This window comes from Crocuta crocuta, unplaced genomic scaffold (assembly GCF_008692635.1).
Source record: "Crocuta crocuta isolate KB4526 unplaced genomic scaffold, BGI_CrCroc_1.0 scaffold48, whole genome shotgun sequence".
In the NCBI taxonomy this organism is placed as follows: domain Eukaryota; kingdom Metazoa; phylum Chordata; class Mammalia; order Carnivora; family Hyaenidae; genus Crocuta; species Crocuta crocuta.
The window spans coordinates 6,046,036-6,062,388 of record NW_027533089.1 but is presented as its reverse complement, the minus strand read 5'-3'; the positions used below and the strand labels follow the sequence as shown (position 1 = coordinate 6,062,388).

At 37.2% G+C, this 16,353-nt stretch overlaps 1 protein-coding gene across 1 annotated transcript in view; it reads right to left on the bottom strand.

Annotated features, from left to right (window-relative positions):
• Positions 1-8,222: 8,222 nt before the first annotated feature.
• The window catches only part of DPYD (dihydropyrimidine dehydrogenase), an 805,636-nt gene continuing 797,505 nt past the window's right edge, over positions 8,223-16,353 (bottom strand). The window contains exons 22-23 of the mRNA XM_077746119.1: positions 12,078-12,218; positions 8,223-9,694 (exon numbers count right to left, since the gene is read on the bottom strand). Coding sequence (XP_077602245.1) covers positions 9,521-9,694; positions 12,078-12,218 — 315 coding nt within the window. The 3' untranslated portion in view covers positions 8,223-9,520. The remainder of the gene's footprint in view (positions 9,695-12,077; positions 12,219-16,353) is intronic.

Genomic DNA, 16,353 nt, shown 5'->3' with positions numbered 1-16,353 from the left:
CTATAATAAAAATAATAATATAATAGAATTTACTAATATATTATATATAAATAACATAATTACTATAAATACAATATTATGTTATATATTATATATAAATAATATAATAAATTGCTATGATAGAAACTAATATTTAGTAAACACCTTCCATATGCAGGCATTGTGCTAATCACTTTGCATGCATTATCTCCTTTTGACCTCATACTAATGCTGAGAAGTTAACTCTTGAGAGTGGTGTATTGGTTAATGCTCTGGGTTCAGGAACTAGCATGTGTGTGTTCAAATCTTAGCTCTGCCATTCACCAACGGTGAGGCCTGTACAAATTGTTTCACAGCTCAGTACCCAGTGCCTCCGTTTCCTCATCTCTAAATTGGCAAGAATACTAGTACCTACTTCCTAGGATTGTGGTGATGGATAACGGGAGTACAGGATGCAGTGTTTGGAATAGAACCTGACATGGACTGACAGCTTTAAGAGTTACAACTGAGTTGTTATCAGCAGTCTCCTTTCTACTTCTGTTAACAACTGAGAAAACAGGTTTGGATGATTAGGTACCTTCCACAAGAAGAGAGAAGTTAAGGGGCGCCTGGGTGGCTTAGTCGGTTAAGCGTCCGACTTTCGCTTAGGTCATGATCTCGCGGTTCGAGGGTTCGAGCCCCGCGTCGGGCTCTGTGCTGGCTGCCAGCTCGGAGCCTGGAGCCTGTTTCAGTCTGTGACTCCCTCTCTCTGATCCTCCCCTGCTCACGCTGTCTCTCTCTCTCTCTCTCTCCTAGAAATAAATAAAACATTTAAAAAAATTAAAAAAAAAAAAAGAAGACAGAAGTTAAGAAGAGGACCAGGATTCAAACACAGGGAGTTTGATTCCAGAATCCGCATTCTAAACCAGTACGCCATACCACCTCACCGCAAGATTCAGTTCACCTGGTACATATCCTCTGTGAAGCATCCTTTGTCTTCCCCAGACGGATTTAAGGATGCCTCCATTGGTATTTCCATAACTGTTTGTTAAATGTTTTATTAGACTTATTAGAAGTATATAATACCATGTCTTTTTAGTGTTTTCTCATTACACGGTGGCTAGTATTTACTGGTTCTTAATAAATATATCATTCTCAACTCTATTGCTAAATATATTGAGAGTCCATTTCCTTCTCCCTAACCCCACTATTGCTGCCTTATTAGCTTCAATTCTTGAAATTTCTTGTTTGAGTGAATAAAACAACACCTAATTAGACTTTGTGCTACCATATTCCTCACCATACTCTGTGGTATGAGATACTTTTAGTAGGACTCTGTTCTGTGCAACTAAAAGAATATCCAGTTTCCCACCTGATAAAATTGATCCAAAAGTTAAATATATATACATTTAGACCCAATAATTTCATTATAATTAGGACAGCCCTGACACCTGAAAGTTTCTAATAAATATTACTTGATAAATATAGAACTGCCTCTGCAATTTAAAGCATGGTGATAAAAAGTGTTGATTTGTAAACACCTCTTGGCTTAATGTAAAAATGGTTGACTTAATACTAATATGCCAAGTATGGTTTTCTTTACAGTACCAAGCAAGCCATCCAAATTTTTTAACTGCCTGAAAAATCCCAGGTGGGTCTGTTTTTGTTCATGAACATCTTTAAGGAAGGTATCTTCTACACTCTGAAATTGACAGTCATTCATTCATTAAAACATTGCTTGATGCAAAAATTAATAAACTTCTTCTCCTAAGTAAATAAATCTTTTATAATGCATGAAGATTAAGAGTACTTCATTTCTCATTTTGCCTCAGCATGGAACCTGTAGGCTAAATTTTATTAACTGCTCAATTACACAATCTGGTTAGGGGCCAGGCAGCTTCAGAATTTTCTGTTTGCTACAGTTCTTTCAGATTTCTTTTTCTATCCAATGAGTTGCATCTTATTCAAGATTTGGCATCTGATATCATAGTGTTTTAGTTTTCAACACCTTGATGACTAATGAAGCTAGGCACTGTTTTATACATGGACTCATCATTGGGACATCCTCCTTCTGTGTGTCTATGCATGTCTTTTACCCATTTGCTCCATTGGTGGCCTTTTTCTTATGGATTTGTAGGAGCTGTTTTTGTGTTTTGTACATGAGTCCTTTGTTACTTATATGTATTGCAAATGTATCTTCTCACTCTGTGATTTGTTCATTTTTTAATGCTCTTTTGATGAAAAGAAACTTCTTTTTTTTTATTTTTTGATGTTTTGTTTATTTTTGAGAGAGAGAGAGAGAGAGAGAGAGAGAGAAAGCATGACCAGGGAAGGGGCAGAGAGAGAGGGAGACACAGAATCTGAAGCAGGCTCCAGGCTCTGAGCTGTCAGCACAGAGCCCGACGCGGGGCCCGAACCCACAAACCGTGAGATCGTGACCTGAGCCGAAGTCGGACGCTTTACCGACTGAGCCACCCAGGCGCCCCAGATGAAAAGAAACTTCTGGTTTTAATGTAGTTCTTATCAACCTTTCCTTCGTGAATGGTGTTTTTGTTTCCTGTTATGAAATGTTTGCAGTATGCAAAGGTGAAGTTATTGTACACAAAGAAGGAAAAGAAGATATGAGCTAAGGAGGAGACAGGGCTGACTTTAGGCATGATGAGTTAGGGTTTGTATCTGAATATCCACTGTCCAATAAACACTCTGATATATACATTTGAAATTCAGAGAAGTGGGGATAGCACACGTAGATTTTGGAGGCTCTAATCTTTTCCCTCCTCTCTTTCATGTAGATGTTTTACCTATGCTGTTCTTGCTTTGCTAGGTCCTCAGACTCCTATACTGCTATCTTTAGTGGAAGAGAATATAAAGCTACCACATTCTTGTCTTTAGGAAACTTTCAAAGATTCTATTTAAAGGGTTAGCTCAGAATCATATTCCAGTAGGAGGCATTGTCACTGGCCATACTGTTGGCAGGTGGTGAAACCCCACCGAAACATCACTGCCTATAAGAAGGGAGAGCAAGACGCAGTCTCCCAAATATTGCAAAACAGAAATGGAGCATTAAAAAATTCATGGTCATCTTCCCATAATCCTGTTCCAAATCCCTAAGCTCTCCCTTCCCCTTTCACTCAAAAGAGGCTCTTTTAAAAGAAAGAAAATAAGGGACACCTGGGTGGCTCAGTTGGTTAAGCCTCTGACTTTGGACTTTGGCTCAGGTCATGATCTCACAGTTTCATGGGTTCAAGAATGCCCTGCATCAGGCTCTGTGCTGACAGCTTGGAGCCTAGAGCTTGCTTCAGATTCTGTGTCTACCTCTCCCTTGCTCACACTCTCTCTCCATCTCTCCCAAAAATAAACAGTGAAAAAATTTTTAAATAAAAAATGAAAGAGTAAATAAGAATTTTTGAGTGTCTTACCTAAGACATAAATTGAATTGAAAGGTTCTTATCTTCCACTCACATTCTTGTACCTCCATGAAAAATATGCAGATGGAACATTTTCAGTAATCTTAAATTGCTATGCAACTTGTGTGTGTGTGTGTGTGTATGTGTGTGTGTGTGATGTTTTATCTTTGCTCAAATACCTAGATCCATGCAGATGGATACCACTGAAGGCCAGGAAAGGTGAATAAACCAGTACTATTAATAGGTAGGTAGATCTTATTTTCAATAGAAACACATAAAAAATATATTGGAAAACAAGGAGGTCTGGGCCCATATGTTGACTAATGCAAATCTTTAAAAACTGCCAGCGTTATATAAACTAGAATTTATCAATGGTAGTGGAAGTAAAGAAGCCATGAAAGTAGAAAGACAAAGGGGTACACAGAAGGCTGCTGGCACTTGCAGAACACAGCATATGGAAAAGCACTATATAAATTCTATAAATAAATAACTGCACAGATACATAAATCAATATGACTCACTACTATACACTATTTACCAGTGGCAAAATGACTTGGCTTGTTTATGGCACAGCAGTTTACAGTGCATATTAGGAGAACAGTAAGTATGAAAATAATGAGAGCCAATATCAGTTTATAAATGCTCTGCCTCAGTTAATGAAAGGCTAACACAAAGGGACAATCAGCTGTACATGCTTCCAACCCAAATGCGACTATTCAATTTAAAGATGTCATCTGTAATTTAAAAAATTTAAGCAGAAAATCTATATTAATAAATGAGGTACCATATTAATTAATGTTACCATACTAATTAATAAAAGCGAGAGCTAGACTACATGAACCTTACAGAATCATTAAGGATCTGGTCCAAATTTTCACTCTGCAGGCTGTTTGCTGAATTGTGTGCATCTGTGGGTAAGAGGAAAAGTTACAGCTCTGGGTAGATAATAGTGTGTCTAATGGCTTTCCTGTTAATTGAATTAACTTCATAGGACAGAAGTAGATCAGATCCTGCCAGGTAATAAGCTCGTTTCTAAGGGCAGTATCTTAACCCTTTCAGATAACAGTTATTTGCTTGATTTGTTTAGGCCATTTACTGGTACCCTCAGACCACCCAAAGTGAATAATGTATCTCCAGCTATCCATATTGGAGAAAAATAAATGATACTCACCTGGCAAAGTGATGTGGAAGAGAGAGCATTCTGTGAAAATCTAGTTAGCTGAGCTTCTGTTCTAAATATGATACCAACTAAACATATCAATTTACGTAAGTCACCTGTCTGCTTTGTCTTTAAATTTCCTCTTTAAAAAAAATACTTCTGCTATATAGAGTTCAAAGAATTGAGAAAGTAAAATTAGGCAGTTATACATATAAGGAGATAATTATACATATAATTAATAATATATATAAATATATATGATGAAATAATTTTATTTATATATACTTAAAATTTTATTCCCAGGGTCTTTCATTTTTCTCAGAATTGATTATCCTACTCTTTTCTTTAATGCTTATTTATTTTTGAGAGACAGAGAGAGACAGTGAGGGAGGAACAAAGAGAGAGAGAGAGAGAGAGAGAGAGAATCCAAAGCAGGCTCCAGGCTCTGAGCTGTCAGCGCAGAGCCCGACACAGGGCTTGAACTCATGAACTGTGAGTTCATGACCTAAGCTGAAGTCGGATACCCAACTAACTGAGCTACCCAGGCACCCCTCTACTTTTTTTTTTAATCTTGATCTTCCAACTGCATGGAATATCTTTTTCTAGATTGCTATAGATGAAGAATGTTAGTTTAGGAAGTCATACCATCAGTCACTACTATGACAGTCTGATTTCGAGTCTAGCAGATATAGACTTTTATTTCTTTAAACCGTATTTGAAATGTCTGTGTCCATAAATAACAGCAGCAGAAATTATGATTATATATAGCTTATGAAATTCAAGGTCATTATATCTTCCATTTTACAGATGAGGAAATTCAGGTCAGTCTCCTATGCTTCTAGACCATGGTTCCTATGGATTTAGGCATTGCCTTCTATTACCCTTCTTTGATTTAGTAATTTGAATAACTCGGTCTGTTTTCAACCTCAGGGCCTTCGCACCAGCTGTTTCTACTTTTAGAACATGAACACATTCCTTTTTTTTTTAATTTTTAAAGTTTATTTATTTATTTTGAGAGAGAGAGAAAGAGAGAGAGAGAGAGAGAACAAGCTAGGGAGGGGCTGAGAGAAGGAAAAACAAAATCTCAAGCAGGCTCCACACCATCAGTGCAGAGCTTGATATGGGGCTCGAACTCACAAACTGTAAGATCATGACCTGAGCCAAGATCAAGAGTCAGCCACCCAGGCGTCCCTGAACACATTCTTCTCTGTTCTTTGTGTGGCTAGCTCCTTCCCATCTATTAGGAGTTCCCAGCCCCACTTTATGAAGAGTAAGTGCACGCCCACCTTGTCTCTACTCCAGGCTACAGCTTCATTGCAAAGCACCTACCCTAATTTGCAGTTTATTTACTTACCTGCTTTTTGTATTTTCCACTAAGATGTAAGCTCAGTGAGGCAGGAATCATGTGTGTTCTTGTTCACAGTAGAAACAGCATCAATTAGCAAGTGCTTGGCATAAAGGAAGTATGGAATGTTTTCTGAATGAATTCATGAACAAAAATGCTGATTCTGATTCCCCAAGGGATTCCAAGATGATTCAAACCTCTCTCTCTCTCTCTCCGATTTACATCCCACATATTCTTTTTGTTCTGGCTAATTCCAAGCTTTTACAGTTTTCTGGACGTTCGAGACTTTACGAACCTCTATGCTTTCCTTCTTGTTTTCCTTTTCCTTGTTTCCTATTTAGAAAAGCCTTTCATGGAGCTAGAAACTTGGCTTAATTTATTGTCTTGTCAAAGAGGTAGGTTTTAGATGTCCCTTCTCCCAATACTATTTTCCTATACTTTCTGTAATAACTGTTATATGCCCATTTTCCCTGTAGGTTTAAGTGGCTGGCATTCAGGGAACCTTCCTCATTTCAGTTCACAACCTCAGGCCTTAGTCCAGTGCCTGGTACAGGGTAGTTATTTGATAAATATTTGTTAAATGAACGAATCGCTGAATGAGCAAAAGAGAAAACAGAGGGCATATTAGACATCACCAACATACTCAGAAACATACCTAAGTAGCTATGTGAACTGTAACATGTTACTTAGACTCCTTAAGCATCCGTGTTCTCACTTGTTAAATAAGAAAAAAAAAACAATAGAACTTACCTTTGATCATTTTAAAATTCAAATAAGATAACGTATGTTGTATTAATGAGGATTCTTTAGAGAAACAGAGCCAATACAGGGTGTGTGTGTGTGTGTGTGTGTGTGTGTGTGTGTGTGTGTGTGTATAAAGAGGTTTACTTTAAGGAATTGGCTCATATGATTGTGGAGACTTAATGAGTCCAAAATCTGACAGGAGAGGCTGGCCAGCTGGAGATTCAGGAATTATAGTTCAAGTCCAAAGACAGTTTGCTGTAAAACCAGAAAGAGTTAATGATGCAAAGGATGCAAAGGCCAAATGCTGGATGATTCCGTCTTGCTGAGGAGGTGGGGTGGGGCCAACGTTTTGTTTATCTGGGCCTTCAACTGCTTGGATGAGGCCCACCTATGTATGGAGAGCAATCTGCTTAGCTCAGAGTCTACTGATTTAAATGCAGTAAACCTCATCCAAAAACACCTCATAGAAACATGCAGAATAATGCTTCACCAAGTATCTGGGTACTGGGTACCAGCCAAGATAAAATTAACTATCACATAGGTAGATCACACAGTACAATTTCTTAGACATGGGAAACACTCAAAATCAGACTCCTCGGTCTAATCCTATGTCTTCACTCATGTCTGAAGGTCTGGAGTCATGAGAACATGTGTGTTAGGGCCAAGGGCTTGGGGCCTCTTGCTGGATGGAATGACCTAACCTTCGTTCTTCCTCTGTTCTGCACTCTCTGCAAGTCATGCATTATAAAATTAAACTAAGTTTCCTATAAACAGCATGGATAAGAAATGCTTCTTAGTGCGCAGTAGAAAGTGGACAGAACAGAAATGTGTATGGAGAATATACTGATGTAAAATTACAGATCGCCATGGTCATGTGCAGCTCCCCAAAGCAGAGCTACAGAACTATAGTGCCATGTTCATTCTTTCTCAGAGAAGGAGGCAAAAGTCATAAACCACTTTTTTTTCTTTAATCTCTAGTAAGGGAATTTCTGCCTGGCAGTCAGTGTCTTGAAGAGGACTCAGGCATGTATGCATGGGATGGACTTTCATAAAACTCCCAGAGTGAAAAGCTCTCATCAGATTGAGGTGGGGGTAATACATTATGATGGCATCCATGTGGCCCCAGTATGTTTATTTTCTGGACAAGTCGAAGCCGTCACTAAGCTGTTAAAAGGTAAGATGCCCCCACCATGACAGGAGCATAAAAGGGAGTCCATTCATTTGAGTCCTTAATATTTCACATCCAACTAAGGGATACTTTTAAATGACACTGATTTTTGTTATAGTGAAAATGGTGCCTTTAATGGTAGGTTGCCATTTCTCTGATCTCTGCCCATGAACCACGGCAAGAAACCTGGCCTGTGCCCAGTGAAAGATGCCTTTTGGCAGAGTGGAATTAAATTCAGTAGGAAAACCTGGGTCAAGAGGACCAGAAGTGAAACACTTAAATAACTGCACCGTCATTGCCCTCATTAGCTTGGAACTAGCATTATATACAACCTTGGATGGAATTCACTGTAGGATTAATCAAAAACTTCTCCACCTCAGAGTCTAAATAGTTGACATGATGTTGTACTTGCAAATGAGGCAGCAAAAGACCATGTTGTTTAAAATGCTTTATGATATTTTATTTGATAGTATTCAATCATGCAGATTTTGTGGTAAATGTGCAATTCTAAAAGTGCATAACCAAACATTTATCTTTCTAGGTCTTATATTTTTCATAGAAATATACCACAGATCATTACTTAAAGATTTGCTACTTATGGATTCATATTAAAGTATGCCACAAAAAAGAGATAAATGAATTTATAAGATGCTATTTGCTGATTATGAAAATAGAGAAATACAAAAATATTATTGGCAATAACAGAAAATATATATTTCTTTTTATCTGATTACCTTTTAAAAAATTAAACACTAACATATAAAGTAGTCAAGTTGGCTTTGCACACTTAATATATATTATGAATACTATATTTTTCATTCTTGAATAATGAAGCACATGACCCACTGCTGTATAATTTGGGCTTTGTTCAAACATTAATTGCTATAATCATGAAGGCTACTATTAGAAGCAGACAGAGCAGATCCGTGCACAGCAAAAGAGTTGCTTTAACCAGAGCTCCATCCTAATATCTTGTTTTGTTAGGAACATAGTTTAAATATTTAAAGAAGAATATCATGTTGATTCATTGCTGGCGTTTGAACACCCACCTCAGGCATGCGTGGGGACTAGCAGAGTGATATGAATGATTTCTAAATACTATCACTTTGAGCTTCTAGTCCCCCACAAAGAAGCTATTTTTAACAAAGGGGCCTTAAAAAAGTTGTGCAAATCCTCTTTGGCTTTCTTTTCCTGCCACAGTAAATAATCATTTGACTTTCTTCACTTGTGCTTTATGGAGCTAATTACATTTGCTTAGAAACAGGGTTAAAATTAAATGTAATTTTTAATTATAAAATGTTTCCTTGGAAACATTTCCTTGTAAGTTAAATGGTACTTTGTTCTAAAATACTTAATTTCACTTACAATTAGAAATCAAAGAGCACAGCACCGGGAAATTTGGAAACTATTGCATTCATTGCCACAAAAAAAAGTTAGTATTTTTCAGGATGGACAATTGATGGTGAATGTCCAATTAACTGCTACACAGTTATTTAACAACTATGCTCACAAGAGAATTATTCTATTTTATGACCAGTAATTGAATGGCCACTAGCAACAGACATTTTTTAAAATTTGGAAATTTATTTAGAAGTTATATTTTTCATTTGGAAGATTTTTTGTTTTAGAAATTATGTATTTGTTTCAATTTAGAAAGAGCTGAGCATAATGATCACAATTAAAAAGATCATTATAGATAGGTGACCTCAAAGTTCCCGGCAACTGTTTCGCAAATCACCTTAACACACCAGATTATTCACAGCTAAGGGCAAGCCTCTCTTTGGTTCATAAGGTGTTGTCCTGGAAACCATTTTGATGCAGTCGATAATAGGGCAGACGCTGAGACACAGGGTACAGCCCGTACAGGAGTCAGTAATGGTGGGCAGGTGGGTTTCTGGATCAAACTGAATAGCCTGCAAACAGAAATAAAGAGTATTGCTGTCACTGACCAAAAAGGTCAAGAACGCCCCCATTTTGGAATCAACGTTTTTCTCCACCGCAGTAGAGAGCCGCGCTTGGAGACAACTACGCCCAGCACTGCGTGCAGCTCCAGCAACAGTTGAGGTGCCAGAGGGGAGAAAAACAACAGCAGCAACAAAAACGGCACAGCAGAAATCCTTTTAAATTAGAAATACATTGTTTAAAATTCCTTGGAGGTATTTTTCTTGCGTTGTGTGAGGAAACTATTTCATGCCAGTAAGTCTCTATTTCCTTTGTTCTGAGCGCAGCTCGGGTCCTTCCCGTCCTACCAGGATGGGGTGTCTGCTACCTGAGGATGGTGGGGTGCCTTCTCTTCTCATGCTCCTCGTTCTCAACAGGGAAGAAGTGTCACTGTCACATGGGGCAATGAATGTATTTGTTTCGATTTCAAATTATGCATATAAAATGTGTTCTCATCCAATTCAAAATAACTTTTGTTAAAAAATTTCCTTCCCCCAATTGAAGCTACTTGTAACTATAATTGTTTCCTCTCTTATGCACATAAAAGAGAAAATGGTTTCATTAGAGTAAATTATGTCAGACTGCTTAATATAAAAAAAAAAGCTGTTCTTTAAGGAAACAACCATATTATATCTAAACAAGGGACGAACCATAAGAAACTTTGTCCCCATAAATTACTGCCATTTTTAAAAATAAAGCAACATCTTGAATGGCTGTGTGAATGAGTAAAAACTATTTCTCTTCCTTATGTATTCTTTTATAAATAGAAACCCAAGAAGCAATTGAAAAGAAAATAATGCTTATATCTTGAAAATTTCATACTTTAAAAATTTGCAAACATTAAACTTTAGAATCTGTTGAAGACTTTTTCTATTTTTTTATCTTTTTGAGACAGAAGAGTCAAAAGAGGACTTTAAATATCTTTTTAAAAGCAAAATTGTGATATTTTCCCTCATTAATAAGGGTTTGGGGGGTTTCTTTGTTTTGTTTTTAACTGACATTGTACCAAGGCTAGAACTTGAAAGTAGGAGTCATAACTTCTTTTAATTTTTTTAAAAAAACTGTTTATTTATTGAGAGAGAGAGAGAGAGAGAGGGAGAATGAACAGGGGAGGGGCAGAGAGAGAGAGGGAGAGAGAGAGAGAATCCAAAGCAGGCTCTGCACTGTCAGCATGGAGCCCAACTCAAGGCTCAAACCCACTAACCGTGAAATCATGACCTGAGCTGAAGTCAAGAATTGACTGAGCTACCCACATGCCCCTGTAGCTTCCAAGAATGGAGATATTAGTGAATTGGTGCTAGGATTTTGGTGATAGGACTTATTAATTCATCTCTGATTGGTTAATTAGAGGAAAGACAAGATGAAAGTGTGATAGGATTAGCATTTCCAAAATAAGTGTCAGAGACACCTTTCAGCTACAAAAAAAAAAAAAAAGTGATTCGTTGGGTAAAAAATTGGCATAGAACTAATGTCAAAGAGGAAGATTTTTTAAAAACTGCAGTATGTCTGTTATGTCTCTTAATTAGATTGTCAGAAGAATACTCGAAATCCCACCACGAGCAACATGGGACGTTCCTCCAGGCTGAGAAGTTTAATAAACTACAGTTTTTAAAAATAGGCCATTTTATCTATCTTGAAAATTCCATTAATCATCTTGAGGTATTATTTTACTCTACTTCTTCATAGCTTGAAAAGTGTAATGAAAATAATATTTATCTATAGTTGTGAGGCTCAAGATAGCTGAATCCCTACTTTTCCTGTCGTCCCCTGGCAGCTTCTCAGATGAAGGGTGGGGAACCAGATAAATCCAAGACTCACCACATGTGGTAAGAATACAACTTGCTGGCTTCTCCAGCCACAAAGGAATTCCCAGTCCCAACCCTTGGGCTAGTGGGAAAGTGTTTTTCTGTCTCCTATGGTAATAGAAGCCCCGTCAATATTGGATGGAAGAGAATTCTTTTTTGGTAGAGAGAATCAAGTCCTTTCAGGGTAATGGCAATAAATGGCAATTCCTTTCCTTTCCCTCTGTATTAAAGCACAATGCTTCCTGATGTGCATGATTGTGTACATTTCCCTTTTGGCTGGATTTTTCCATCCAGTTTTATGGGTGATTAAATGATATAAAAAACCCCCATCTCACTGTACATTGAATATTGGCACAGTTAGTATAAGTTACGGCTTTCCTTTGAAAAAAATTACCACGTTCAGAGGGTGGGAGGATAGACATGCCACTGCTGAGGAACAATATTGGGCATGTCAGGTTTGAATCTCACACTTAGCAACAGAAGATGCTTTCTGCTACAAAAGCCAGAAGAAACATGCCTCACAGCATCCTAATTACAGCAGAATTCTTACCTGGTAGCCAGAGTCATTACAGGTCATGTAGCATTTGCCACAGTTAATACACATTTCTTCATCGATCATGGCCACAACTTGCTCTAGGTGGCTCAGTTCCCCAAAAGTTCCAAGGTACTGCAGTGCTTTTCCAATTACATCCTAAAAAACAGGCGCTGAATTACTTACAGTGTTCATTGTAATACATCCCCATGTAAAGATTACTATCAGTCCAGATGTCTGTTTTTTTTAAAAATATAATGCTGCATTATGTAAGTTAGGAGGCTTTCAGTAGTATAGTTCTTATAGTTAATGCTTTTCATAATTGTAGCTTAAAAATTTTTGTCTTCTGAAAGGCAAAATGTGTGTGTGTGTGTGTGTGTGTGTGCATATCCAGCTTAGAAACACGAGACCTAATTGGCCGCATTCCATAGGTTTTCTACCAGATGATCTAAAACGGTGACAGAACATTTCTTCTGCAGACAGAAGAAATGATACCCTTTTCAGCAGTTGTAGCTTACCATTTTCCAATTTTGAACTTTGAAGGATACAGAAGTAATAAAAAGCAAAAAGGGTAATGCACTTAAACTAGAAAACTTTAGATTGCTAGGAATGAGGGGAATAAAAATGGGAATGCTATGCATTTATATCGCTGCATTTGGATTCTAGATTTTCATTTAGAAAAGTGCTTTGATAGCATACCCACCTGTCATGTCTCGAAGAGTGTATTTCATTATTTAAAAATTCTAATTTATGTTAATTAATTAGATTCATCTAATAGCTAAATAAGATGCTCTTTTACTTTTAAAGAACTAGGATTTTCTTCATTCACCGCTGACGATTTTTCATGCGGTTACACATTGCTTTGTTCTTCATATTAAATTGGAAGTGTGCTTAATATGTGAAGCACAGAAGATGTTTCATCAACAATAAGAAATACTTTGTTTCATAAAACAAAAACACAAGGATGTAACAATGTTTGTCAAATTAGTATGCTGTTAAGATTTTCTGCTTTTGTCTTTAACTTTTAACAAGAGACTATTTTGTTTGAATTCAAGGTCCACATTCAAGGTTTGACTCTTAAAGCAACATTCCTATATTCTTTTTGGCATTTTATTGTCTCTTCTTCTCTCTATGACCTTGGTTGCCCTCGTTCTACTTTTTTCTCCATTTCAAGCTCTAAATGACAATATGCCCATGACTTGGAGTTTTCAAACTGAAACAAAGTTTACATTATAATATACAGATCATTTGTGCATCTCTCTAGGAGTAAGATGATAGAAAATTTACAAAGACTTTTCACTATTTTCGTTTCAGTGTGTTGAAGATATAATTTTAACTGTACTGCAGTCTGTCTGTGGGTGGGCACTTGATGTCCAAATCAATATCTCTCTGCAGAATCACTCTCACAAACTCAAGATCTACATTTGTCAGCTGCGTGATGGGCATTGTCACTAGAAATTGGTAACACAGATTCTCCACTCACTAAACTTATCATCAACACCACAAAACTGGGTCTTCCTTCTGACTTCCCTCATTTTGTGAACAGTGGTACGGTTTTTCCAATCACTGAGACTTGAAATTTTAGAGTGCGATCTACTGCAATTTCTCCTTCCTCCAGCATCTCATTCGTGGTCAGAAGTCTTATGGGGCACATGGATGGCTCAGTCGGTTAAGTGTCCGACTTTGGCTCGGGTCATGATCTCACGGTTTGTGGGTTCGAGCCCCGCATCAGGCTCTTTGCTGACAGCCAGCTCAGAGCCTGCAGCCTGTTTCAGATTCTGGGTCCCTCTCTGACCCTTTCCTGCTCATGTGTTCTCTCTCAGAAATAAATAAAAAAACATTAATAAAAAAATTAAAAAAAAAAAAAAGAAGAAGTCTTAGGAGTTCTGGGTCTGCAATATCTTTTGAACCTTCTTTCCAAGTCTGCTACGGTCTGTAACCGTTACTAATTAGTTTCCTGTTACTTCCAATGCAGTTAAGAGCCCATGGGATGAGTCTCATGCTCATCTTCTTCCTTTTCCATTTCACCCGAGGCAATGTTGTCATCTCAATCCAGGCTGTACAGCACAGACTAAATTTCTCACTACCTTACTCAAAAATCTGTTACATTAAATATAGTCTCACATTTAAGTCTAGCATTTATGGCTTTCTAACAACATCCTTTTTGGTCTTATTTCTCACTTTCAAATACCACGTGTTTCAGCTACACTGAACACACCTGTCCATTGACTCCTCTGGTACCTAATTTTACGTTGAGTCCTTTGTCCAGGACACCTTTCCTTCTCATCTCCACTTTGAAAACTCCTACCCATCCTTCAAAGACATCTGACATGCCACTACTTCATGAAGATTTCCTCAATCCTTCTTTTGCCTTTCCTAACCAAATGGAAGATGTAATCTCTTTCTCTCTTCCTCTTCTTCCTTCATCTCCTCTCTTTCCCCCTACCTCTTTTTATCTCCTCCCCATCCTCTCTTATATTCCCTCTAGTGACCTAGTATTTCAACTATTGTATGGAACTAATGATAGCAGACAATTTTTGAGTTCTTTCTATGTATCAGACCAATGCCACAATTTTAAAGCACTGTCTCATTTAAACCTCAACACATTTTATACATGATGTGGTGAATGAGATCTAAGGTACAAAATTAAGTAAATAATGAAGCAGGGATTCAGATCAGTGCTGCCTGACTTCAAATTCTATGGTCATAAGCACTGCTGTGCTGACTCATCTGTTATTTCTCTATTTAGCGAATTCTACTTCATGTTGTAGGTATTTTCTATATTTAGCTTCCTATATGCAGTCTCTTAGCAGGCTTTATTCATCTTTGTGTCTCCTGTGGCATATCTTGCTCCTGCAGATCACTGAAACATAATGGGTACTCAAATATCTGTTAAAATAAATATAGCTTTCATTTATTCATGTACTAAATATATAGTGTAATATTAGGCACATATTTAGTTGTATGGGGTAATAGATACTTGTTGATTTACTAAACATTTTTATTAATATGAGAATCAAAAATAAATTTGAACACTTCTTTAAAAAATTTGCTNGGGGGGGCAGCAGAGAGAGAGGGAGACATAGAATCTGTAACAGGCTCCAGGCTCTGAGCTGTCAGCACAGAGCCCAATGCAGTGTTTGAACCCACCAACTGTGAGATCAAGACCTGAGCCAAAGTTGGACGCTTAAACTACTGAGCCATCCAGGTGCCCCTGAGCACTTTTTAAAATTCAAAATAATCATAGTTAAAGTATCTGGACATGTTTAATGTTTTCTAATATGTTTTAAGGTAGTAAGTACATGAGGTCACTTGCCAGCTATAAAGCTATTTATATGTGATAGAAAATAATTTTTTCAATCTAGGAAATAAATCAATCAAAATTTCTTTGTTTCTTAAAATCCAATCACAGTTTGATTGAAAGCACCAAAAATATTCAAACAATAATTAAACAGGAGATTCCTTAAATAGTCATTAAGCCTTAAAGGCTTATTCAAAAGAAACAATGTATATTTCAAAATATTTTATTGGAAGAGGCAAGTTCACATTCTATGTATATTAAATATACCTTCCGCTCTATATTGGAGATTTGCTTTTGTTATTTATTAAAACATTATTGTTTAATGTAAANTTGTATATATTTTTTAATCTGGAAGAGTTTAAAATAATAACTATTATAAATTATTTTGGAAACAGTATGAAAGAAAATGAATTACTATATCATGTGCCTGAAAATGTGGACATTGTTTAAAACCCAAATCTTCCATTTAGTACTGCCAGCTTATGAATATCTTTGAATACATATCTGGAATTTGGAGTTCACTGAAAGACACAAAGAATCAGTAAAGGACATATGGCTGGTCTAGTCCTTCCTGGACACACACCTGTGGAGATTAGGGAGCCTACATTCATCATTCCAAGCTGGGTGTGCATATACACAGGTCAAGCAATCTGCTATAACCATCCCTAATTAGTGGAAATGTTTATGTGTGAATGTGCAGGTGGAGAAAGTAATGCTAAATTCTTTAAAGTGTAGATGAGACATTTGATTTAAATTGTTCCCCAAATTAACATTGTGAAGGATTATAGAATTCCAGAATCACATCTTTGTCAGTTAATTATTTCTTTGGGACAATCAAAAGTATTTTTAAAAACTGGATCAGTCTAGGGGCACCTGAGTGGCTCAGCTGGTTAAGAGTCTGACTCTTGATTTCAGTTCAGGTCATGATCTCATGATCCCTTAGTCGGGCTCGGTGCTGTCAGTGCGGAACCTGCTTGGGATTCCTTCCCTCCC